Below are 24,670 nucleotides of genomic sequence, written 5' to 3'. Positions count from 1 at the left end.
CTGTGTCAACACTACCCCAACTCGCTTGCCCGAAGCATCACACTTGAGCACAAAGGATGTCATGAAGTTCGGTAAAGCTAAGACATGGCAGTTGCTCATAACCCTCTTGAGGCGCTCAAAGGCCTCCTCCGACACCTGTGTCCACTCAAAAGCTCCCTTTTTTGTCAAATCGGTGAGGGGTGCTGCAAGTTGTGAGAATCCCCTCACGAATCTCCTATAATATGTGCAAATGCCCAGGAACCCCCTCAGCTCTGTCACGTTCCTAGGTGTAGGCCAATCTAGTATGGCTCTGATCTTCTCCTAGTGTACCTTTACTCCGCCCCCTCCAATCACGTGCCCAAAGTACAACATCTCTGTTAGCCCAAATTCACATTTGGACATCTTCACATACAGTTGTTGCTCCTCTAGTATGTGAAGTACTACCTCCAAGTGTTGAAGGTACTCCTTCCAAGTTCGGCTATAAATGAGAATGTCGTCAAAGAAAACAAGGACAAAACGCCTCAACTGCCCATGAAACACATGGTTCATGCAGGACTCGAATGTAATCGGAGCGTTGGTTAGCCTAAAGGGCATCACCAAGAACTCGAAATGTCAGTGGCAATGGAAGGCAATATTTCGGATATCCTGTTCCGTTACGTGGATCTGATGATATCCCGAGCGCATATCTATCTTAGAGACGTATTTTTCCCCTCTAAGATCGTCCATCAGCTCATCCATCTATCTTAGAGAAGTATTCTTCAATGTTTTCTTGTTGATGACCCTGTAACCAATACACATGCATAGTGTGCCATCCTTCTTCTTCACCAGTACCACGAAAGAAGCGAAGGGACTCAAACTCGGCCTGATGTGACCAAACCTCAGCAGCTCCTGGATGGCCCTCTCTATCTCGTCCTTATAGGCCTTTGGGTGCCTATACGGGGTGGTGATGACTGCGTTCACTCCATCCTCCAACTCAATGGTGTGCTCAAACCCACGATCTGGTGGTCTGCCTGGTGGGATCTCCCCAAAACCCACTGGTGCCTCTCCAGCAAGGCCAATATATCTGGATGCACAGGCTATTTCGGAGCCCCTGTCTCCGAAATCCTCAACTCGACTGCCCACTCTGTCTCCGTGTCATAGATCTGCGTCCATCCGATGAGCTGAAACTATTTATGGGGGGTAAGAATGCATTCCCCTCAATAACACCATCTTCCCATCTAGCCCCAAAAACTCCATCTCCAGCTTTTGCCAATCAGTGGTGACCCTCCCCAATGAGTACAACCACTGGACACCCAACACCACATTGGTGTCTGGGACATTGGCTACAAAAAAGTGATCAATGAGCGAGTAGTTCCCCTTCCCTACAGTCAGCCCGGGAACATACTTCGTGCACTGCATGGTCCGATCTCCTGGCACCAGCACAGAGAACCCCTCAAATGTCTCTGTCTGGATGCCCCTACGCTCCACCATCTGAGCATCAATAAAGTTGTGGGTGGCCCCACTATCCACTAGGACTGACACTCGTTGCCCCTATACTATCCCCCTAATCCTGAGTGTCAAGTACTTCGACACTCCCCAAAGTGAAGTGAGGACTCCCCCGGATGGGGCAAACAGTCCTCCTTTCGGTGGTAGTGGTGGTGGCCCTCCTAATGTCTGTCCTTCCTCCTCTCCCTGCTCGGCTCCCATCTCAACCTCCTCATCGGGCTCACTATCTGAATACACTTCAATGAAATGGGCCTTGCCCTTGGTGCACTTGTGCCAAGGTGCCCAAAGCTCTTGGCACATGAAGCACAGGCTCCTCCTCCGAAGGTTTCTCCAGGTCTCATCATCCAGCTGGCCACATCCTCCATCCCTCTGTGGTGGCCTGGTGTCTCGATTCCCCTGTGGTGTCGTGGGTCTAATGGGAACAAAAGCACGGGGTCTTGGGCACTGCGTCAATCATATCCCGGGTCCTAGAGATAGCATCCGGAAGTGATGTGGGTTTGTAAGCCCTCACCCAACCACGCAAAGGCTCAGCAAGCCCCTCCACAAATAGCATGATTAGTCGCGCCTCTGAGATGTCTGTCACCATCACTGCTAATCTCTAGAACTCCATAATGTAAGCCTCTGTGCTGCCAGTCTGCCTCTAGGTGAACTCTATGTAAGTGGTGATATGGATGTGTCCCAATGTGATTAGCCCATGATACCACCACTCCTGGGCATCCCCCTCCAAGTGAAGAGTAGCAAATCATATAGCATCAGCGTCCCACATGGGGTTTAGGTGGAAATATGTGTCTAGCTTCTAGATCCATGCCATGGTCGAACTCTTTGCAAACCCATCAAAGTTCGGAAGTGTTACCTTCCCTGCTAACTTCTACACATCCTGGTTAGATGTTCCCCCTCTTTAGTTGGCTCCAGCCCTTGTAGTCTGAGCACATACTCCCCAAAAGACATCACCCGCTTAATCTGAACATCCAACCCCTCATACTCATCAATGCCAGATGCAACATAGTGGACCAAATCTACAATCAGGTCTGCCTCCCTCTCCGACTCGGCCTCCTCCATAAAATGAGGTAAAGTAGGATGGTCAGCCTGCCCACATTGGGGAGTATGTGGGAGTTGATAAGCATGGTTGCCTCCTCCTACTCTAGAACCCCCATCACCTTGAGGCTCTCCCTCAAGGCTTCCACCAATCTGCAACCCCATCACCTGTTGCATCATGTCCATCATGAGTTGCCCTTGCCTCATCATCTGTTGATTAGTCCTCAACAGCTCCTCCAAAACTTGGTTTTGACCCATTGGCCTGGGTTGCTCGTTGTCCTCCTGATTGTCCATCCCTCCTCTACAGTTCTCCACCTCAGTGTCTAAAAATGGGTCTGAGCCTTCACCTCTACCTCGACCCCTGCCTCTACCACAACCTCTCTGGAAGACTACCCCTTGGTATCTAGGTGGCATCACCTGCTCCCTAAGTCACCAAGTTCGTGTTCGAGTTCAAGTTCGGCGACCTTGAAATTCGAATAAAGTTCGGCAACTAAAATTTTGTCGATAAACTTCAACATAAAATTCGACATATAGAAATTCGAAAAAAAAAATGTACATATATAAAAATAAAAAATAAAAAAATAAAAAAAATAAAAAAAAATTAAATTAAATTAGAAAAGAAAAAAAAAAAAATCAATTTAAAGTCAAATTCAAAGTCCATAATGCATGTTGCAAAGACATAGATTATTGCTCAAACATTTAAATCATTTCCACATAATTTTATAAACCATGAAAGCGAGTGCCAAATTCCAATAAAGAACCAAGTTCCAACTTCCATACATAGTAAACCAGATGAGAAACTCATCATAGACATTGGCAATTTGACACCCATATCAAATTCAACAAAACCATGGGCCATATCAGATTTCATATATTGAAAAACAATTTGATAAAAAAGTATTCAAAATATATAAACTCAAAAGTTTAAAGTAGCTTGGCAGTTTTAGAAAATTATTCATGCAAAAAGTAAACAAGAACACAAGTTTTATTCTTGATGGTCCTGTGGCCCACTTGTTATATCAAAAAGTTCTATATCATCAAGAGCAGTAGGAGCTGTGAATCCGCTAGATGCTTCAACATTAGATTCATCAGTCGATTTGCTATCAATGTCACTATCAATGTACAAATTCCCTTCATCCATTGATGCATTTGGAACAGGATCGATCCATGAAGTAGAGGAATTGGATGACTCTTTAGCCACATTTTTCAATGCCAACTGCAAGTTACTACGAACATAAACAAGATCTTCTAATCTTCCAAATAACAATCTATTTCTTTTTCTTGGAATGAATGTGGTCAAAGGAACTCCAATTCCTTTCACATGTTGATGCACTTGATCCCTGGCTTAAGATACGAATTGCAAAATTTTGCAATTCTGGTGCCCCTAAACCATAAAATTCCCACCATACTGCTGGACCACTTCTGCTCCTATCATACTTTGATGATTGTGTTCCAAATAACCCTTCTTCTAACTTGTATGCCCTCAACTGACTTTTGACCAAACCTGCAATTTCTGGATCTGGATTTAGCTTCTCAATAGCCTAGATAAGTCAATTCATGACTTCATCCCTATGTCTTGGTAACCCAAACAATCTAGGGTCCAAATAGCATGTTGTTGCATGTAATGGACTATGCATCATCTTCCATCCTTGATCAATCAAATCCCATATCTCCTGGTAATTAGCTTCCACATTATTAGAAGCAGTTGCAATGGACTCTTTGCAATGATCAATGCTTTCATAAACAAAACCCATACAAGGTTTGTCACCATCAACCATGCGGAGCACATTAACAATTGGGCCACATATTTTTAAAACCTTGTTTGCATTTTCCCAAAAGCCATTATTGAGCACTCTTTGTTCAACATTTTTCCCCTTAGTTTCTTTTGAAAGGGTAGATCTCTCCCACTCAGTGTTGCAAAAAACAGCTCTTAGGCTCACTTTTTCCTCAATAACTCTTTTCAGAGTAATATAAAAAGTGGCAAACCTTATATCACAAGGCCTCAACAACTCTTTTGATGCATTCTTCCTGTATATGCTCAAAGTGAGACGATGGTTGATGATGAAGTTTGCAATTGTTTTGGCTCTTCAGATTGTCTCATTGACCCAAGGAAATTTGGCTAAGTCATGCAACATTAAATCCAAGCAGTGAGCTGCACAAGGGGTCCAATAAATGTGATTATACTTTTCCATAATCAGCTTCCCTGCACCAACACAATTTGATGCATTATCTGTAATAACATGGACAACATTTTCCTCCCCAACCTCTTGAATCGCTTCATCCAAAATTCCAAAAATAAATTCTGATGTCTTCACTCGATCCATTGCATTTACTGCCTTCAAGAAAAGTACCCCTTGAGGACTATAAACAAGCACATTGATCAATGGGCGATGACACAAATCTGACCAACCATCACTCAAAATTGTGCATCCTGTAAGCTTCCAAGACTCTTTAATCTGAGCCAACTTTCCTGTCACTCTGTCTTTTGTTTTCTTTAGCAAAGTTGTCCTTAAAGCTTCAGATCCGGGAGGAACATAGCCCTTCCCAAAATCAATGGCCTTTTTAATTACATTTTTAAAATATGGACTCCTCGCCACATTAAAGGGAATTGCACATGCATAAAAGAATTTTGCAACAACATCATCAACTTCTTGTTTCTCAACAGGTTTCCAGAATTGATTTAATGTTTTGGTTCCACCTGTTTTTGCTTGAGTAGAACTTGATCCACCAATGTTTGAGATTGAATTAATGGTGTTGGAGGAAGACATGGCAATCTCCCTCTCAATTCGCTGCCTCTTATTTTCCCTTCTCTCCTTCTGCATCTTTGAAGTGAAATGGTCTTGCTCCACTATGGCTTTTTGTTCATCAGAGATCTTAGTGCAGGCTTCAACACCACCTCCACTTCCATTGCTAATACCGCGAAGATGATCCACTGCTCTAGTTAAAGTACCAAAGAAATCATGTCCACACAACTAACATGAAAGATTATTCCCATCTTTTTTGACAAAATTCCAAGCTACAGCGGTTGATTTTGGGGGTGCCATTGAAATTTGAAGGTTCTAAACCAGAACCTCTGATTGTTGAAGACTAAGGTGAAGGCTTGAAGCCTGAAATGTCTGCAATTTTTTTTCAATTTACATTTTAATTAGTTTTATTCTTTTTTGCAGAATGAGATTATGAAAATTTGAAACTATAATTTATATATATTAAAAAATAAATAAATAAATAAATAATTATCAGTTCAAAATTCAGCCTGAGCCTCTTTAAATACTAATAAATTTTATTTAATTTTAACTGATAAAATCTAGTAAATTTTATTGAACTGATAAAAAAAAGTGTATTTAAATTTTTGACTTACCTGGAGGCTGGAACTTGGAAGCTGGAGTCTGGACAGTGCACTGTGCGGCTTGCTGGAGGGCCGAGGCTGCTTGAGGGCTTGCTCTCAGGCTCTGTCAACTTTTAAGGGCAGAGTCCAAGTCTCAGGCTTGTTGATGAGGCCAAGTTGCAGGCTACAGCCTATACATGAGAACTTAAGTCCTTTAATGAAAACTATGTGATCCTCATCCAAGTGGACCTCAATTTTGGTAAGACATATTATAAATTTATAACAAAAAAAATTTACAAAAACAAACAAAAAAATTTACAGCCAAAAAAAACAACAATACACAGCCTACAGGAGTTTGAAAGTCTGCACTATGCAGTACCTTTGAATCTTGATCACTCACTGGTCAGCGTTCGGGCGAGAGGGCGAGTTCTAGACCCTGGTCAGCACTGTCAACCTTCAGCCTTCAGGACGTTGCCACAAGCTTCAAAGTTGAAACCACGTTCACAGGCTACAGCCTGAGATGAGGTCGACGCTGAGACTCGATGCTCCAAGCGATGCAGGCTAGCAGCTTCGAATTGGAATGCTAGCGAAGCCCGAAGGTATTGGCAGGCTGGCAGCTTCCAGGTTACGGCCAGAACGTGGAAATTTGGAATCCGTTGAGAGCCTGAATGCTGAGACATCAGACAACTGAGACTCGAGAGTTGAGACCTCACATTGTGTATGAGCTGAGAGTTGAAACTTGAGACCTGTATGAGCTGAGTCGAGGTCAGTGGTCGTCGTCGGTTGGTCGCTGTGAAGTTTAATGAAACGAAACCTAACTTCTTACTGCGGCAAACAATAAAACCAAAACAAAACCACGGGCCCGCATTCATGTTTCAATTCTAATTTTTTTTTAACTGGAATTAAATATATAACAAAACAAAAAAAAAATGAATTTCAACGAATTTCCAACGATTTTGAACGATTAAATTTGCCTTAAAATTCGAATTCGTTTTCAAGTTTGAGTTCACCATTTTGTTTTGTGAACTTGAACGAATAAATTCGAATTCATTTAAAGTTCGGCGAATTTCTAATTTTTTCGTTCAAATTCACCGAATCCGGTGACTTAACCTGCTCCTATTCCCCACCCTAGCCAAGAACATGGTCTGATACCATTGTAATATTCCTAACGGAAAATTTGCAGTGATAACAAAGATATGCAATAATTTTCAAAACAAAATTTGTTCAACAAATACACATATAACAGAAATTTCTCCTCAAACACCAAACTGTCCAATTTTCATTAAATATAATGGCTGGAGTACAATAGAAGATGGAAGAGGTGCACCTGGACTTGCACAAGGCAAGCTACAAAACTTAAGTGATCAATACAAAAATGCCCAACTGTTGTAGAAATGTTGCTCTCTAGAAAACTGCGCTGACCCTATATTTCTACACTGTTGGCTGACTTCAGGCCCTGATTTACCCCCTCAAAACAGCCCAGAAAATTCTGTAAAATTAGGAGTGTACTCCTTGCCAAAAACCCAAAAAAACCCAGAAAGGGTTTTCCCTAGTTTTGACCCTCCAAATTCGGCCTCCTAGAGCTTGGCCCTCCTCCAAACCATAAATCTGCACCTGTAGCTGGAACTGTTGTTTCTTGCTCCCAAAATGCTAAGAAACCCCTCCAAGTATGCCTCCCATCAAAATCCCAACAACCCAACTCCTCAATCCTCCGACCAAGGCTCCCTCTAAACAGCCCACACCAAAGACTGCACAATCCTACAAGAGATGATGCAATCCCTTGAACCATAATTTCGACCTGAGTGCTAGGCTCCTCCTCCTGCTGAAATATCGCTCCTTTATGCTGGAAAATGGACAAGGATTGCTCCAGCAACACTTCTCACCCAATTCCCGACACCTCTGCTCCACCAAAATAGCGTGCCTTCCTCCACTCCGTCCTTGTTGAACCAAGGCAATGTAATTGTCTATAGGATGTATCTCTCTCTGTCACTGCATCCTTGCTGAACCAAGGCAATGTAATTGTCTATAGGATGTATCTCTCTCTATCTCCAAATGAAAAGGAAGACCTTCCTAGGGTGGCACTCGAGGTCCACCGAAGAAAGGGTGAGCTTCACTCCTTGGGAAGCTCTTGTGCTAAGCAGCATGTTGTAGCTCAGCTGAACAGCCAAAGCAACAATGAATTCTCAAATTATCAAAAGGCCCCAAATGTTGCTCCTCTTCTCCTATTTATGCTTGCTTTCCTTGAGTCTCATGTGGGTCCCATCTTTAATTTCGACCCCCACTTAGGAAAATCGAACTGCCTTCCAAGGGGTGTGTATTATTTGTGGGTGAGTGACCCCCACATTCCACTAAGATGCACATCGACCCCCCTTTTTGCCTAAGTTTCTTCACCAAAAGTTGCACTAAGCCAAAAATGACAAAATTGTTCTTCTCACCTTAGGGAAAATAATTAGAAAGGGACATTACATACAATTTACCAGCAGATGATTGGGTCGCCGATGTATTTGGTGTACACACGGCCAGATATATGTTTTGCAGTTAATTCTTTGAGCCAATTTTTGGTCGAGCCTACTAGAGCACATTGGGTTGTTGCTAAGCATGTGTTGAGATATCTTAGGGGGACAATAGAGCATGGATTGTGGTATAGACAAGTTGATGAGTTGAAGCTTGAGGGCTTCACTAATAAAAATTGGGCAGGGAGCTCCACAGACAGGAAGAGCACATTGGGTTGCACATTCAATGTTGGATCAGCGATTGTTTCTTGGTTTAGCATTAAGCAAAGATCATCTGCATTAAGTTCAGTCGAGGTCGAGTACATAGCTGCAAGTTTGTTTGGTGCAAAGCTAGTTTGTTGAGGAAGCTTCTTGTGGGTTTGTTTAGGACATATTTGGAGCCTACAATGATACAATGTGACATTCAAAGTTCCATCAAGCTCTCTGCAAATCCAGTGTTTTATGATCGCTTTAAGCACGTTGACATATGTTGTCACCACATCAAAGATATTTTTCAGAGAGAAATAGTTTCACTCCAGTACATACCAACAAAGGAGCGTCTCAGCGAACATTCTAACCAAGGCCTTACGAGGGAGCAAATTTGTATACCTCAAAGAGAAGTTAAGCTTAGTACAAAACACCTTCCTCTCTAAGAGGGAGTGTTGATTGGAGTAAAGATGTAAGGGTTCTGCTTGTCTAAGTGCTAAGACTAGCAAAAGAACCCAGAAGACTGCCACATTAGCATAATATTAATTTATTTAACTATTTCCTAAAGTTAGACTTAGGAAAAAATAAAAATTCCTAAGTTAACTTATAATTTAATCTCAATCATTGATCACGATTTAATCTCAACCATTGAGAGGGAGACAAGGTTGAGATCGAAATTATAAGAAGAGATGGAGCGAGTTAGTGACAAGTAAGTTGAGCACAGGCAGAGTGTGTTAGATCAGCGAAGGAGCCGAGGGTTTCAGCAAATCACAGTGATACAGGATCAAAGAAAAAAAACGAGGGTCGAGCTCTTACAGCCCTAACGTAGTCATACCATTCACATGTGTGCATAGGAGAGAGGATTTGCGCTCGCATGTGTGCGAAGTTTAGCTAATCTATGCAAGGGTTTTGCAAATCTAGTGCACAAGCAGGGGGACAATTCATCTTGGAGGATTGATCAGTTGTTCTTCTGATAAAAGGGAAGTTTCTACCTTGTAATTCTCAGAAGAAAATCCTTTGTTGAACAAGAACAATAAAAGACACAGTGTTGCAGGATTTCCCTGAAGTTGGCGTTTCCTGGGTATATCTTGTGTTCTATGTGTTGATGTGTTTGTCTTCTGATTTATTTTTCTGTTGTGCATATTAAGTTAGAAAACTCAGTGTATTTGTGATTTAAGTTTCCAAAATATCAATTGTTTATGATTCTAGGTTTTACACTTAGAAATTGCAAATCAGTTTACTGGGTTTTAAGGAAATCTAACAATTTTTAAACATTTTTTGGGATCAATGGGTTTGGGCATAGATGTTAAACTATGCAAAACAAGGCCTCATTGAGTCTGATCAATTCATGGAACTTGCATGGTGGAGAAATCTGAAATATTCGAAATTGGCTAAGTCACCTAACACGGGGACATGGGACACGCAGGACACAAAAATTTGAGTGTTCAACACGGGCACGTTGACCCCTCGGAATAGGACACGTAGGACACGTTATATATTATTTTATTAAACTATATATATATTAAAAATGAGATATTTCTTAAACAAATTCTCATTCATGATACAAATTCGAACATAGATCTAGATTCTACATTGTAAATTTAAAATTTGTAAGTTTTACAAAGTAACATTATGCATACAAATACAATTGTGATAGATTCATCAATGATCCAATAGGAAAAAGACAAGAAACTGCAGTTTTCTCATTAAGTCATCAAAATCAAAATGTGTTACATAGGTAGTAGCAATGTCAATGGCAAATAGAAATAGCAAATCCAAAACAACTACAAGTACAAGGCAGTAGGTAGCTCATGAGTCATCAATCATCATCATCAAAATTAGCATCACTATCGTGGTCACCACTGCTCTCCCCTGCTTCATCCTCCTCCTTTGTATCCAATGGCATCTATGCATCTACTTGTGTGGAGGATGACCTCTCAAGAGTATCACCATCATCAAAAATGATAGGCTCTAGCACTGTGTCATTAAGATCCAAATTGGCCAATGCCAACTCAACACTATTGTCCAAACCCATATCATCAAGAAAGACATCCCACATCTTTGTCTTTCCCTTCAACCACTCATCCATCTGCCTATAAATAAGACGAAGGTTGGTGTGCACATATACCATTGTCTCTACCCTGGACTGCTCAAGCCTACTCTTCTTGACACTATACAAATTCCCATATGTGCTCCAATTCCTCTCGCAACAAAAGGATGAAGTCACTTGAGAGAGGAGCCTCATGGCTAACTGCAATAGAGGAGGGCTTGTTGCCTCTTGGCTAACAAGCTCCCACACACTCACAGCAGAAGACACACTCAAGAATGAGCGTTAAATAAGCCCAAATCCGACTTTATTGGTCGCATGATACACTTTTTTAGGGGACATGTGTCCCGAAATCGGGACACACACTGGACACGTTGTCTGGATTCGTGTGCCCCTCAAATTCCACTCTCCAGGACACGTATAACAAGCTCATGGGACACATGTCCCAGCGAATCATGTCCGATTCGTGGGATTCGGGACACGCCATGGGGTTTCGACGAATCTGGTTTCTTAGGAAACTGGCAATCAAGATCTTGTGAAATTTCCATGATTGCAATCACTAGATATTATTCTCCTAACTTGTGCAATTTATTTGTCTCCTGTAAATTAAGATTACAGCAAATAGCAAATAATTCACAATTGCAATCTTCACAACTAAAAACACTGCGGAATATAAAAACTGGAACTGAGAAAATATGCACACACTGTTTTTGGACAATTGTCTCTAGAAAAACCCCGAAGGGAAAACTAGTGCAGTAGATGAGGGTTTTATTATTACTTAACAATTTGAGAGTACAATGAACTGGTGGCCTCACTGGAAAACCTCTAGAAAATATTGATCTCACTGGAAAAATAATCTGGAGAATATTTGTCTCCATCTGCTACTTGATTTGGCCCTCTCCCGGCAACTCGCACTCTCTCAGGCTATTCACACTGCCTCTAGGAAATGTGCATTGTTGCTCTCTTGAAATTCGTACAGCCCCGTAATCACCTCCTAGCAAGTATTCCTGCCTCCCTCTACCTCTAGAATCCACTCGCTTTGTGTCTGGAAAATAGATCCAGCGTCTAGCAACTAAAACGTGGTCTCCTTCGGCAACTCACACTAGGAAATCTAGCTACTCTCACTAGCTATAGCAGCCTCCTCTGCAGATGAATTTGGCCTCCTCTTCCTATCCCCCTAACATTGGAAAATACTGAGGAAATCTACTTCAGGATCCTACACCCAAATCTCTTCTGATCCCCTGCCTCTGATGCTTCCCTAGCTTCAACTGCGCACTTGCTAGATACCTGCAACTAGGTAGTCAAACTGCTCAACTCACAACTACATCAATGCCTTCTTCAAACCCTTCGACTTGCCCTTATAATCTCTCGTTGGAGTCTCAACGGCCACGATCACATCTCAACCAATGGTTAAGATCATCTTGACTTCGTCAATTAACTTTTCCAGAAGTCTCTAGAGAAAAATCAAACTTTCTCAATTAATTCACTTTAATTGGCGACTATTCCTAAGTTAGGAAATATTTTAATTATGGCTAATTAATTTAATTGAGGCGTCTCCAAGTCTTTTCTCGCGAAACCTTTTTTGGGTTCTGGATATCTCATGTTCCTTAGCCTCTTATACATCATAGAGACTAGAACACCTGTCCGCTACTACCCTAATCTAACAGATTTTGTCACATCTCTAGTTCCTCATCAATTGAGAAGCACTCGAGTAAATATGGCTTCATATCACTGAAGCAAAAGAGATTGGGTTCAAAAATGGCTAAGAAACTGGTGTAAGTTCATTCCAACCTTCATCTTCTATCATCCAATAAGGATGAATGCAATTCTAGGGCCACCACACTATTGGATATGGAACCAAAGCTAGTTGACCTGTATATGATGTTAAGTACCATGACTCATCTTGATTTATTTGATGAAGAGGCACCAGAAAATTGCATCTTCAAGTGTACATGGCAGCAATGTTCCCAATTCTAAGAGCATGAACAGGATGATATGTAATCTTAATCTGTAATAAAGTGTAATCTTAATCTGTAATAAAGTTTGGAACATCAAATATCATAGTAGGCTGCCACTCATTTTGATATTTGTAGTATGCACATATTTATTGAAGTATGTTAAATGTTTAAATCATACAACCTTGACTTGATAGAATGTATCATTAATGATATTAGATAGTAGTGATGATGATCTAAAATGACTTTTTAACTTTTAGGCTTCCAAAAGACTAAATCTAATTGATGAATGCTAACCTGAATTTTTCTGTCTCATGGCTATCCTCATCCCCATATCCATATCCAATTTAATGCAACTTAGGCTAGGACAAAACAGTGACTTAATGAATAACTTACATTTTAATTTGCCATCATACCAATGGTTTATGGGGCAAGATCCATGAGAACAAAACAATTTGAAATGACGAATTCTTCGGGGAAAGGAGTCAAGGGATGCCTCCAAAAGGCATGAGATTAAAAAACCCACACTTGGCTGTGACGGCAATCAGAAAAAGGTATCTGGACATTAACTAGGAAGGTCATTGGCATACCAAGCATCACAATTGATCGTGGTGTGTGAATTTTGGAGGACACTTAAGGAAGAGGGAAAGAGATTGTATGATGTCCAACATAGAAATTTGACCTTAATTGTAATGTACAAAGCTCTTCCTGATTTTATATGTAAGGTGTCAGATCTGAGTAGAGATGTAAGTCTTGTGATGTATTGTTTTTTATGTGTTATGTATCACACAGCTAAAAGAGTACAGCATTGTTTTTTGGTATCTAGTATATCATAAAACCTAAGGTAATCAAGTTTTACATTTTGTTATCTCTTGTATTGTCTCTTCATCTTGTATGTGAATGTTTAATACTGTTTGTATAACTACAGGTAAATCATGTAGGCCTGTCAAGTGAGCAAGAAACATCACAAGACCTTGACAAATAAGATTTGCTGCATATTTCAAAAAAAAAATTGAAGAGAAAGTTGCTTTAAGGATTGTTGTTTGTAGTAATGAGCGGAAAACATCCCATCCTCTCGATAAGTATTGTTGCAAAGATGGTGAAAGAAATAATTGGAAGTATCAATTTTTTAAGGCAAAAGAGGTGCTAAACAAGTTCAAGCTAGTTATGGATATGTTTTAATGATGGCAACAACTCTTATATCAGTTTTGCTCATTAAGTCATCAAAAACTGCACAGAAGTGATAGTACAGGCAATTACAGTGTTCATGATAACTACAAAGAAGTGCAAGCACTGGCAGATCTGTGATGAGAAATGGAAGATGATGCACTTCCCTCTGCATTAGCACCATGCTATTTGGACAGGAGACTGTTTGAATGCCACAGAGGTAAGAGTCTTGTATAGACTCTAAGGCAAAAAGATGCACCCAGATGCAGTAGTGGTGAGAAAAGAAAGAGAACTTCTTCAGGTATATAGGGTACATTGTACACCAGTGGATACTGGGAACTGCACCAGCCAAAAACCTAAAAGGGATATGGGGTATGTTTTATTCTACAAATGTGATCAGTGATGCCAGTATTTTAAAGTTCAGCGGCAAGACATATAATGAGAATGTCAGAGAAATTAAAGAAATTGTGTTCAAATATGCAATCCTAAATCAACAGCTTGCTAAAAGACAACTTTGATGAACAAATTTACCTCAATATCATCTGCAAATCCATCAATTGAGCGATATGGGGAATAGACAATAAGATCAAATCCAAGACTCTGTAAAAATTCAGAAACAGAGTTACAAATGTAAGAATCATGAACTTAGACAACAAACTAGGTCCTAAACTAAACACAGACCGTAGCCTACCAGCACAAGAATGAACACTAAATAAGAGTTTGCATGCCTGAAGAACAAGCATCTCATTTCTCAAGATAACTTGATGGTCTTGTTGAATACCCTTGCCAAGCTCCTCTGCTGAAACATGGAATTCCTCCACCTTGCATGATGTGTATATGCAAGTTAGCCTGTTCAAGCAATTACTTTACTACTGAGAGTAGGAAGATCAAAAGATTCATAAATAGTATCATCAATGCATTCATCAGTTGATGCTTAGAAAAACCAGTTGCCCTTTTCGTTTTCTAATTCATTATTTCATTTCTAGTACTTGGTACGTCAACATATCTCACATATTTGATCAAGAATAATATTTGGCTCACTTTTGCACAATTTCAACAATCTGCAGAGCATTAAACCAGATCTCACATGCCATCTACAACAAACTGAAAAATTATTGGGATATATACATAATGAAAAAGCACTACTTTGACTCATTCTGTTCAAGCCTGGTAAAAAGGGAAGGATGTAACCATATTTAGTAGGTCTTTTTTATTCATCCAACATAATGACCACCATTCTCTTTTATATTGTGGTTTCTCAATCTCCCTGCCACAAACTACATTCATACATACACTGTATGTGAGCAGTACAACAGAATATAGCATACGAGTTATACATCAGAATATAGTGATTTCCCTATGCCACAAGAAGTTTCGTACCATATAAGTCTGGAAGATTATGAAAGAAAATATTCTTTCTTCACGTGCAGGAATTGACCTAAATCTACACTTGAAAGAGATTTAAGACAAGCTATAATGATTGGCTTGAGACTTGCACTTTTAAGTTGAAAGTACTATTAAACAGGGCCACACCAACTATCTGTCACCAATAGAAACGGTGGGTAACCAATGTAATAGTGCTTCAATTTTTAACATAACAATTTTATCTTGTATGAGTATGCTGTCTATGAGGTTTGGTTTTTGGCGTTTTCTGCAAGGTCTCATAGTCATCATAGCTGATTGAGTTTATAAGAGATTCAAGGCTAAGGAGAAGCCTTTCCAATGTTAATATTTCTCTCAAAAGTGATTTCTTTCTGAAGCAAAGGTTTGAAGGATGGGTTTAACAGTTTGCATGTCTTTAGATATGTGAAATGTTTGAGAGGTGACTGTTTGGATTGTTCCATTTATCAGTTGCTCAATGGGGGCACACCCCCAATGTTTTCCATCCTCCGAGGACAGGGGAAAGCCTAGAGAAACATTTCCACACGTCCCCCTGTGGTGGGAAACATTTTCACACTGTGGGGGATGCATTTCCCAAAAGGGGGCAACCGATCACCCCGCTCCCACAGAAGAGGAATGCCTGGGTGCTCCATCCCCAGATTTTTTTGTCCAACAACCCATGAAGATAGAAAAAAAATAAGGGATACAGCTCAGTGGATGTTTCACGATGTCTGAGAGTGGTTCCAACTTCCAACCCCATCAAACTTCATATAGAGAAAGTAGCATTTCATATCCCATTTATAATTCAGCAGACATAACAATTTTCAGGATTTCAGGATATGCGGGATCATAGCATTTCCACTGGATAGCACAATGATTAATTTGCATGGGATGAAGTTTTACTGTTGTGATTTTATCATTATTATTTTTATATTTTATAATATTAGAGATGGGGACCCCTAGTCCCCTTGTCCCCCCTGAATTTGCCTAAAATTTGGGGGTGCTCCCACATGTCCCCCTTGTGCATCTCCCAGCTCCCGCACTCCACCATCCCGGAAACTTGGTGCAACATTGCTATTTATGTGCAACGCTGGTCAGCTTTTTGGATCAATTCATGTTTTGTTACAGCTATCTTCGCATAATATTATCTGGTTGTCTACATGAATGCTTACCATTCTAGAGACTAAATTTTGTATACTATGAATAAATTATCAGACATTTTCTATTTGCATACATCTATATCCCCTCACAAAGGACTTAACTTTGTTGTTTTTGGTTGAAAACCTTTCTATTTACATAAATCTCTATCCCCTCACAAAGTTCCTAATTTTGTTGTTTTTGGTTGAAAACCTATCTAATATGGACATTTTTACTTCATCATTCTTGCAGTGTTCTTGTCCCATTTCATTGTTAGATACAAAATATGTAGCACTACTGGGCTAATCTATCTTGCAGTTATAGCACAAATGGAAACAGAAATATATAATTTTATACCTTTACACAAGCCATATAGATCCATTCCATTTTTTATCAGACATGGGAAATATTATGCTCTATACTTTTTACGTTTGAGTCTTTGGTTATATGTGTTACCCACCAGTAGTGGGTGACCCCATAGGAGAAGTTTCTCTCCTAAATTTGTCTTCATCCAGCAGCCACCAGCCCTTGACAGCCACCAGTGTAGGTCGAGAGAGTATGTTTGAAGGTGGGCCATCCAATCCTAAAAGGTATGTTTTTCATTATGCTATCGGGGGCTTATGCTTGCTTTTCCTTCGGCACATTGGGTATGGATGATTATCAGGTAACTTGGAAGAAGGAAGGGTTTTGACTGTAGCCTTGTTCCCTCACCTTAAATGGGGGGTTAATCTTCAACCCTAGTCCCGTGGGATCTCCCCATTGACTTATAGCTTCAGGATGGGAACTACTTGGGAGACCCCAATTTCAGTAGTGCGGTCATGTTTTCCTATTTCATATTTTTCACTCCCCTCCACAAATTACATGCCCTATTTCATCATCATCCCTCTCTGGGTCCACATGACCACTAGGTCCACAAGGCACTGGTACTCCCCCTCCCCTTGTCCACATGTCTAGGTCGGGCCTCAAAATGTGGCCCCAGACATTGATGCAGCTAAAAAAACAAGATTAAAAGACTATCATGGCCACATACAAAAGAAAATAATACCACAAAATGCAAAAAAAGGTCGGCACACTTTATTAGCACGTGGGCAAAAGCCAAACATGAGTTCTACCCCTTCATTATCGCCATCACCATTATAGCCCACTTCTCCCCCATACTACGAGTGAAAGGGAAAATGTAAAAACTACCATTAAAGCAGCACCTTGTTTCCTAGGGTCTTATGAGTGCCCTCGCATCATTAAGGAATCCAAGCACATCCCAACCCTTGGTGGGCAATGAACTGCCCCACCTTAATGTTGATTTTCGGGTAGCATAGGATGTGCTCTAGCTCCGAAATTTTATGGAGGGGCTGGAATACATAAGATCTCCAAGACCCAAAAATCGTTTGGAGAAATTCCACCCGGATTGTGAGTTATTAAAATAATTAATATTTTTAATGGGCTTCCTAAGTCTAAACTAAGGAAAATAAAAATATTAATGGGTATTAATAAAAATATGGGTGAGAAGCTTCTAAGAGACGAGGATCAAATCTGTTTTAATCTTAGCCGTTGATTAGGGACTTAATCTCGGTCATTGATTCATCAACAGGAAAAGTATAAGAGGAGGCTTACGGGTCAATTAGAGATACACAAAGTTGATCAAATCTGTTCGATTTTTTTGGGGCATGGTTTGCTAAGAAAATCGAACTATTGCTCTGAGTTGCAGTGAGGGGTAGAAGCAGAGATTTGGATCGGAAAGGAGTTTTGAGCCAAAGAGTACCGAGCAGAGAGGCAACAGTAGCATCAGAGAGGCAGTGAAAAAGCCTATGCATCCCAGGAAGGGACTCAAGCAGTGCTGACATAGGACAAGAGGGTCTCTTGCGGTGGCAGTGCAGGATATTCATCAGAAGTTCGAGATTTTGCTGGAGAAGCAAGGTTCTGAGCTGGGAGGGTTGAACAGCAGTCTTCCTCCAGCAAATCGATCCAGCAGAAGGGGTGACGTGGTCTCCTAGAGGCAAGACGCTGGCCCAAGTAGTGATTGCGTTGGGATTTCGCAGTATTTGTCGGAGTCAGGCCACTTAGTGGATCAATTGTGACTTGGAGAACAAGGTAAACCCTCGTATGTATTTCTTGCTGTCGTGATTTCTCTGAAATCTTAGCCAGTGTGAGAGGCAACCTATTGTACTTAGATTCTGCTTGCTTAATAATACAAACCCTCTATCTATTGCACGGGTTTTCCCGCATTGGGTTCCAAGGACGTGTTGTCCAAAAATAATGGTGTCCCTTGTGTATTTGTCTCATCTATTGTTTCAGTTTATGATCTATATGCCAGTGTAATCTGCAGTAGTGTTTTTCGTCACTGTTTATAAATTAAATAACTTGTTGAATGAAATAACAAGTAGGAGATGCTAAACCAGTGATTGCAGTAGGATTTCTATTTGTAAAGATTCAGAAATTTTCACAAGCTATCAGAGGATTGCAGATCACAGGACAATGAAGCCATCAGCCAAGAGATCCAGCAAAGTTGTTGCAGAGAGGCAACTATCCCGAGTGATAGCATTATTTCAAAGCCAGAGGAGAAGCTGAAGGAGTGGCGTGTTAGATCCCTATACTACTAGTGTAGGGACCTAACACGTAGAAGCTCACGCAGTGCCTGCATCAGCTTTCTGAGCTAGGAGGAGAAGACGCAGTAGCCGAGAGGAGCTCACGCAGTGACTGCGTCAGCGCTCTGGGCCAGCACAGAGCATGAGGGGTTCAGATTAGTCAGTTGTTGGGGCAGTATGAGCAGTGCATATTCGATTTGTGGTGTTGGTGGGATGTTGTTACTGTTGTGCAGAACAGTGTCTGTGGAGATGAAACCGAGGTAGAGGGAGTCCCTGCCTTGACGGATTTCTTGCCAAAAGAAATCTAGGTCCGAGTTGCTGAGCAGCAGCAAAGGAGGATTGGAGAAGGGGTGATTCGACATTATTTGGCAGGAGGATTTCCATGAAGGAAATCAAGACTCAGAGGGAGTCTAGAAAGAACTTGTTCCTTAGAGGATTTCTAACGCCAAAGAAATCCAGATCTAAGGCTTGCTAGGGCAACAGCAAGAGAGGGAGAAGAGAACCTGTTCTACACTTGTTTGAGCAAAGATGGCAGTTAATGGACTGAGGGATTAGGACAGATTGGATGGACCATCCAACTTTGTCATCTAGAAGGCCAGGATCCTGGCAGTCTTGGACAAGAATTGCATCAAGGATTATGCCTTGAAAGTAGTTGTTGTTCCGATTGATGTCGATCCTCTCAAGAAATACAAGGAGGCTCACGCAAAGGCAAAGTGCATGATCTTGCGGGTCAAGGATCATGTGGTCCCACATATTGCTGAAAAGGAAACAACAAGGGAAATGTGGGAGGCCTTGACCACCTTGTATGAGGGAACTTCCGTCCAACGGAAGATGTTGCTTGAGAACCAACTAAGACAGTATCAGATGAAGAAGGAAGAAGAAATTGATCCCTTCCTTCTCAGGTTGCAAGGGATTCAAGACTAGCTGACTTCCGTGGGGTCTACACTAGATCCTAAGTTCATGGTTAGGACTGCCCTAAATGCAGTCACTGAAGACTAGGAGACCTTTATCCAGAGCATCTTGGGCAGGGCTTCTCACCCCAGTTGAGAAGAGATGTGGGCAGCTCTTCAACAGGAAGAGATTAGGCGGTTAACCAAGGCAAGAAGTAGCGGCAAAGGAGTCAGAGTCAAGAAGGAGGAAGAGGAGGATGCAGCTCTCGCATCAGCGGGACAGCCAGGGCAACAGAAGAGGAAAAAGAAAGACATAACCAAAGTTAGATGCTTCAAATGTGGGGAACTGGGACATTTCGCCGCTCAGTGCCCTCAGAAGAAGGGCAAGGAAGAGAAGTCTAACTCAAACGCTGCTCCAGCGAAAGCCGACAACGAGGACAATGACGGGATTACGCCATGAGTGCTCATGCACCTCTAGAGAAAACGTAGGGCGATATTGAGTTGTAGTCGAGAGGACTACATGAGAGGCAAGATCCTTGAGGTGCCTAAACTCTTGGATCACATATGGCTACGGGAGCCCTTAACAACAGCAGCAGAATGACGAGAGTCAGTTGGTGCGAGGGATGATGGACCAACAATGGCAGAGCTAGATTGCCGGAGTCTGAAGCAGCATAATGGAGGTTGCAGCAGTACGGAAGGCACAGTGCAGATTGCAGCAACGCAGTAGCAGCAGAGGGCCAACACAGATTAGCAGCAGAGGGAGCTTCAGCATCACAAGGCATCTAGATTGACCAACATGTTAGCTTTTTGGGTGGCTTTTCAGTTGCTTACTTCTCAACAACTGAGTTTCAGTGCAGCAATTAGTAGTGGCAATGTTATGGGCAGCAAGATGTAGCATTTTGAGAGGGAACTGTAGTATAGATGCAACAGTGGCAATGGCAGTGTCATGGGCAGCAATACATGATGCAGTTGTGCAGTGGATGAAGGGCAGCAGGCCAAGCATCAACAACATAGAGGACCAATGCCATGGATCAGTGTGATGCTTCTATTGGAAGTATTGTTAGAGCACATTCCTTGCTAAGAGGGAGTTTTGATTTTGGGGTAGCATCGGATGTGCTCTAGCTCCGAAATTTTGTGGTGGGGCTAGAATAGATAAGATCTCTAAGACTCAGAAATCATTTGGAGAAATTCCACCCAGATTGTGAGTTATTAAAATAATTAATATTTGTAATGGGGTTCCTAAGTCCAAACTTAGGAAAATAAAAATATTAATGGGTATTAATAAAAATATGGGTGAAAAGCTTCTAAGAGACGAGGATCAAGTCTGTTTTAATCTTAGTCGTTGATTAGGGACTTAATCTCGGCTGTTGATTCATCAACAGGAAAAGTATAAGAAGAAGCTTGAGGGTCAGTTGGAGATACACCAAGTTGATCAAATCAGTTCGATTTTTTTGGGGCGTGGTTTGCTGAGAAAATCGAACTAAAGATCTGAGTTGCAGTGAGAGGGGCAGAAGCAGAGATTTGGATCGGAAAGGAATTCTGAGCCAAAGTGTATTGGGCAGAGCAGCAGCAGTAGCATCAGAGAGGCAGCGCAGAGGCCTATGCAGCTCAGGAAGGGGCTCACGCAGTGCTGACACAGGCCAAGAGGGTCTCTTGCAGTGGCAGTGCAGGATATTCGTCAGAAGTTCGAGATTTTGCTGGAGAAGCAAGGTTCTCAGCCAGGAGGGTTGAACAGTAGTCTTCCTCCAGCAAATCAATCTAGCAAAAGGGGTGATGCAGTCTCCTAGAGACAATACGCTAGCCCAAGCAGTGATTGCATTGGGATTTCGCAATGTTTGTCAGAGTCAAGCCACTCAGTGGATCAATTGTGACTTGGAGAACGAGATAAACCCTCATATGTATTTCTTCTTGCCGTAATTTCTCTGAAAGGTTAGCCGGTGTGAGAGGTAACCTGTTGTACTCAGATTTTGCTTGCTTAATAATACAAACCCTCTATCTATTGCACCGGTTTTCTCGCATTGGATTTTTTTGGGGACATGTTGTCCAAAAATAACGATGTCCCTTGTGTGTTTGTCTCATCTATTGTTTCAGTTTATGATCTGTATGTCAGTGTAGTCTGCAGTAGTGTTTTTCATCACTGTTTATAAATTAAATAACTTGTTGAATGAAATAACAAGTAGGAGATGCTAAACCAGTGGCTGCAGTAGGATTTTTGTTTGTAAAGATTCATAAATTTTCACACTTAAGGGGGTAATAACTGCTTATATCGTACACAACATGCTCTCATCTCCTGGAGCCCCGAGTAATACAATAAAAGAAAAATCAATAAAAAGGCAAAATGAAAATGAAGGGTGGAAAAGCAAAGGTTGAGTAACTCATGTACCACAATTTCTCCCTCCTACATCTATACACCCACATGTGTGGACATCCCTCATCATTACCACCCTTAAACCCATGGCATTTGGCCTTGAGACCCCTATGTCCCAATCCACCTCATCATTGTCCACTTGACCCATATCACTTATTGGATGTACCTTGGACATGTCTTTCCCTTTAGGGGCTAGGAACACCTAATAGGGTTGTTTATTAGCCACTCCTACCTAGGAAGGTAAGTTGGTAACACTATTACATGCTCAAAGCCCCAAATTTGGAAGGGAAGCCCATTATGAAGTCTCATTTGTGAAATGGATTAACAAGCTTGGTTCACTTAATGCACTAATGAATTATTGTACTTGATGGTGAGGAGACGCATTGGATCTTATACGTAATTGGCAGGTGGTTTCATCATGGGCCCAAGACCACTAGAGGATCATATTGACACTTCTTGGGGACGCGTTGAGAGCCACGGGACTCCATCATGTCATAGAGCATTATTTCATCTCATGGGTACCCTCAGCACCTTGTTCATTGCCCCACATTATTCGTGAGATGATGCACTTGGACCAACGTTGCCCCAGATGGCTTAGTAGTGTACACATGGTTTGGCAGTTGATCCAAGGCCTAGAGGAGGTTTGTCTCACCCTTGAGACATGGGTGGAAAGCACCATCATCAATGCCCTCATTTGTAGCATTCTACATGCTTATCTTTCACCAAGAGACCCAAGAGACTAGTATTTGTTGTGAAAATTCCCCAACCAAAATCCCTACTATAGCAACTGATGATATTACTCCTATTTGTTAATTTCCTTTAAACAAATTACTTGTTGTTTCCCACGGCAAATATCGTAATACATACACTGCATCCTTCACTTAATTAATTATTATGAGGAAATAAGAGACTGAGCAAGAAAGAAAATACAAAGCAATGGACACCGTTATTTTTGGACAAATGTCCCCGGGAAAACCCGAAGCGAGAAAACCAGTGCAGTAGTTCTGAGGGTTTATTATTATTAAGCAGTAGCAAATTTTGTCTACATCTCTAAATACCTCTCAGGTTATTCAGTTACAGAGAGAGAAATATTGGCAGAAATATTTGTGAGATTACCTCACACAATCACTGAGAAAAATCCCAGTTACTGAATGAAGTGCCTCTGGTAGGCCCTACATTGCTCTACGCAGTCCTCATGCAATCTTTGCGTCAACCTCTCTAGGCTCTACGTCACCCAGTCTGTTGATTGATTTGCTGCTCGGAGTCTCTGCTCTCAGTCTCCCGGTCTCACACCCCAACTCCCGGCTTCTGAAACTGACTCTCCTCAGCAAAATCTCGAACTCTCTCTCACCCTCTGCATGGCCCTTCGTGGCCCTGCGTCAGCCTCTGCGTCTGGGCTACTGGATCACTCTCTGCCTCTCTCTGCTGATGATTCTCTGGCTGAGAAAATCTCTCTCTGGATGCTATCCCTGCCCCTCAACTGCAAGAAATCTCTTCAATCAAGTTTCCTCCTGAGAACTTCTCACTTCATAAATTCGATCTCTCGGTGTGTTTTCCAAATTACCTTCAAACCCCTTGTATCTTTCTGTTGGACAACCAACATCCTAGATTAACTCCTAATCAAAATTTCAGATCATTTTGGCTTGATCTTTGTCTTCTTCTAGAAGTTACACCCATAATTAGATTAATACCCATTAATATTTTTAATTTCCTAAGTTTAGACTTGGGTCCCATTAAAAAAATATTAATTATTTTAATAAAATCATCTTTGGGTGGTATTTCCCAAAATGCTTTCTGGGTTCTTTAGAATACATATGCCCAAGCCTCCCTACAAAATTTGAGGCCTAGAGCACATCCGATGCTACCCCAAATCAACATTTCTGCCCTAGAGCTACTTTGGAGCACCACATGATGACTTATATGGACACTAAGGGGTCATCCCCTTGTGCATCATTTATGGAGCCCTCTCTCTCACTTTGGCACTTAAGTGACTCAATGTGGCATTCCAACAGCCTCACTCCATCATGATGTCATCATTTCAGCCTGCTATTGGATGGTTTATTCCTAATCTTTGAAGCTACTTGGTGGGCTTGTCACCAAGGCCTTAATTTTGCACATTAAAATAATGTTACAGACTTTAGAATAGGAATTTGGCCTCTAAAGGTGTCATATAAATAGAACTCACTCTCATTGTGAGAGAGCAACATCATCACTTAGATTTCTCTTGTAAAAGACATTCACACCTTTTTTCTTGGATGAATTTGAGCCTCTTTGATGCATTTCAATATCTTTGGAAGCTAAAATTTTGATCTTTATTAGAGCTGCATATTTTTCTATGGTTGGATATATCTCATTGTCATCTTGTAAGTACTTAATGTTGAATATTTTCTCTTGAGTAATGTCTAATGTATGGAATTGTTTCAACTAGTGAATGTTATTGTTCCCTAGTTTATTGAATATCATTGTAAAGGTTATTTTCATTGGCAATTGCATACGCTACTCATTGCATGACAATAGATGAATGTTCCTAGTGGATGAATTTTGTTTTTCTTCCAGGAAAATCCATAGATCTTGGGTGGGTAAATGTTAATGCTTGGTTGTTAGGGCATCCATTCTTTAGC

The 24,670-nt window shown here is 41.3% G+C and overlaps 1 protein-coding gene across 3 annotated transcripts in view; it reads right to left on the bottom strand.

Moving 5' to 3' along the window:
- Positions 1-24,670, bottom strand: part of CYCH;1 (cyclin H;1) — a 321,281-nt gene that overhangs the window by 191,098 nt on the left and 105,513 nt on the right. For all 3 annotated transcript variants that reach the window (XM_089377498.1, XM_089377500.1, XM_089377499.1), the window contains exons 6-7: positions 14,421-14,541; positions 14,224-14,292 (exon numbers count right to left, since the gene is read on the bottom strand). In XM_089377498.1, the coding sequence (XP_089233624.1) occupies positions 14,224-14,292; positions 14,421-14,541 (190 nt within the window). The remainder of the gene's footprint in view (positions 1-14,223; positions 14,293-14,420; positions 14,542-24,670) is intronic.

Source organism: Pinus tabuliformis, chromosome J, assembly GCF_031772625.1.
Source record: "Pinus tabuliformis cultivar Carrire ecotype Pingquan chromosome J, CPIR1, whole genome shotgun sequence".
NCBI lineage: Eukaryota > Viridiplantae > Streptophyta > Pinopsida > Pinales > Pinaceae > Pinus > Pinus tabuliformis.
This window is presented reverse-complemented; position numbering and strand designations above follow the sequence as displayed.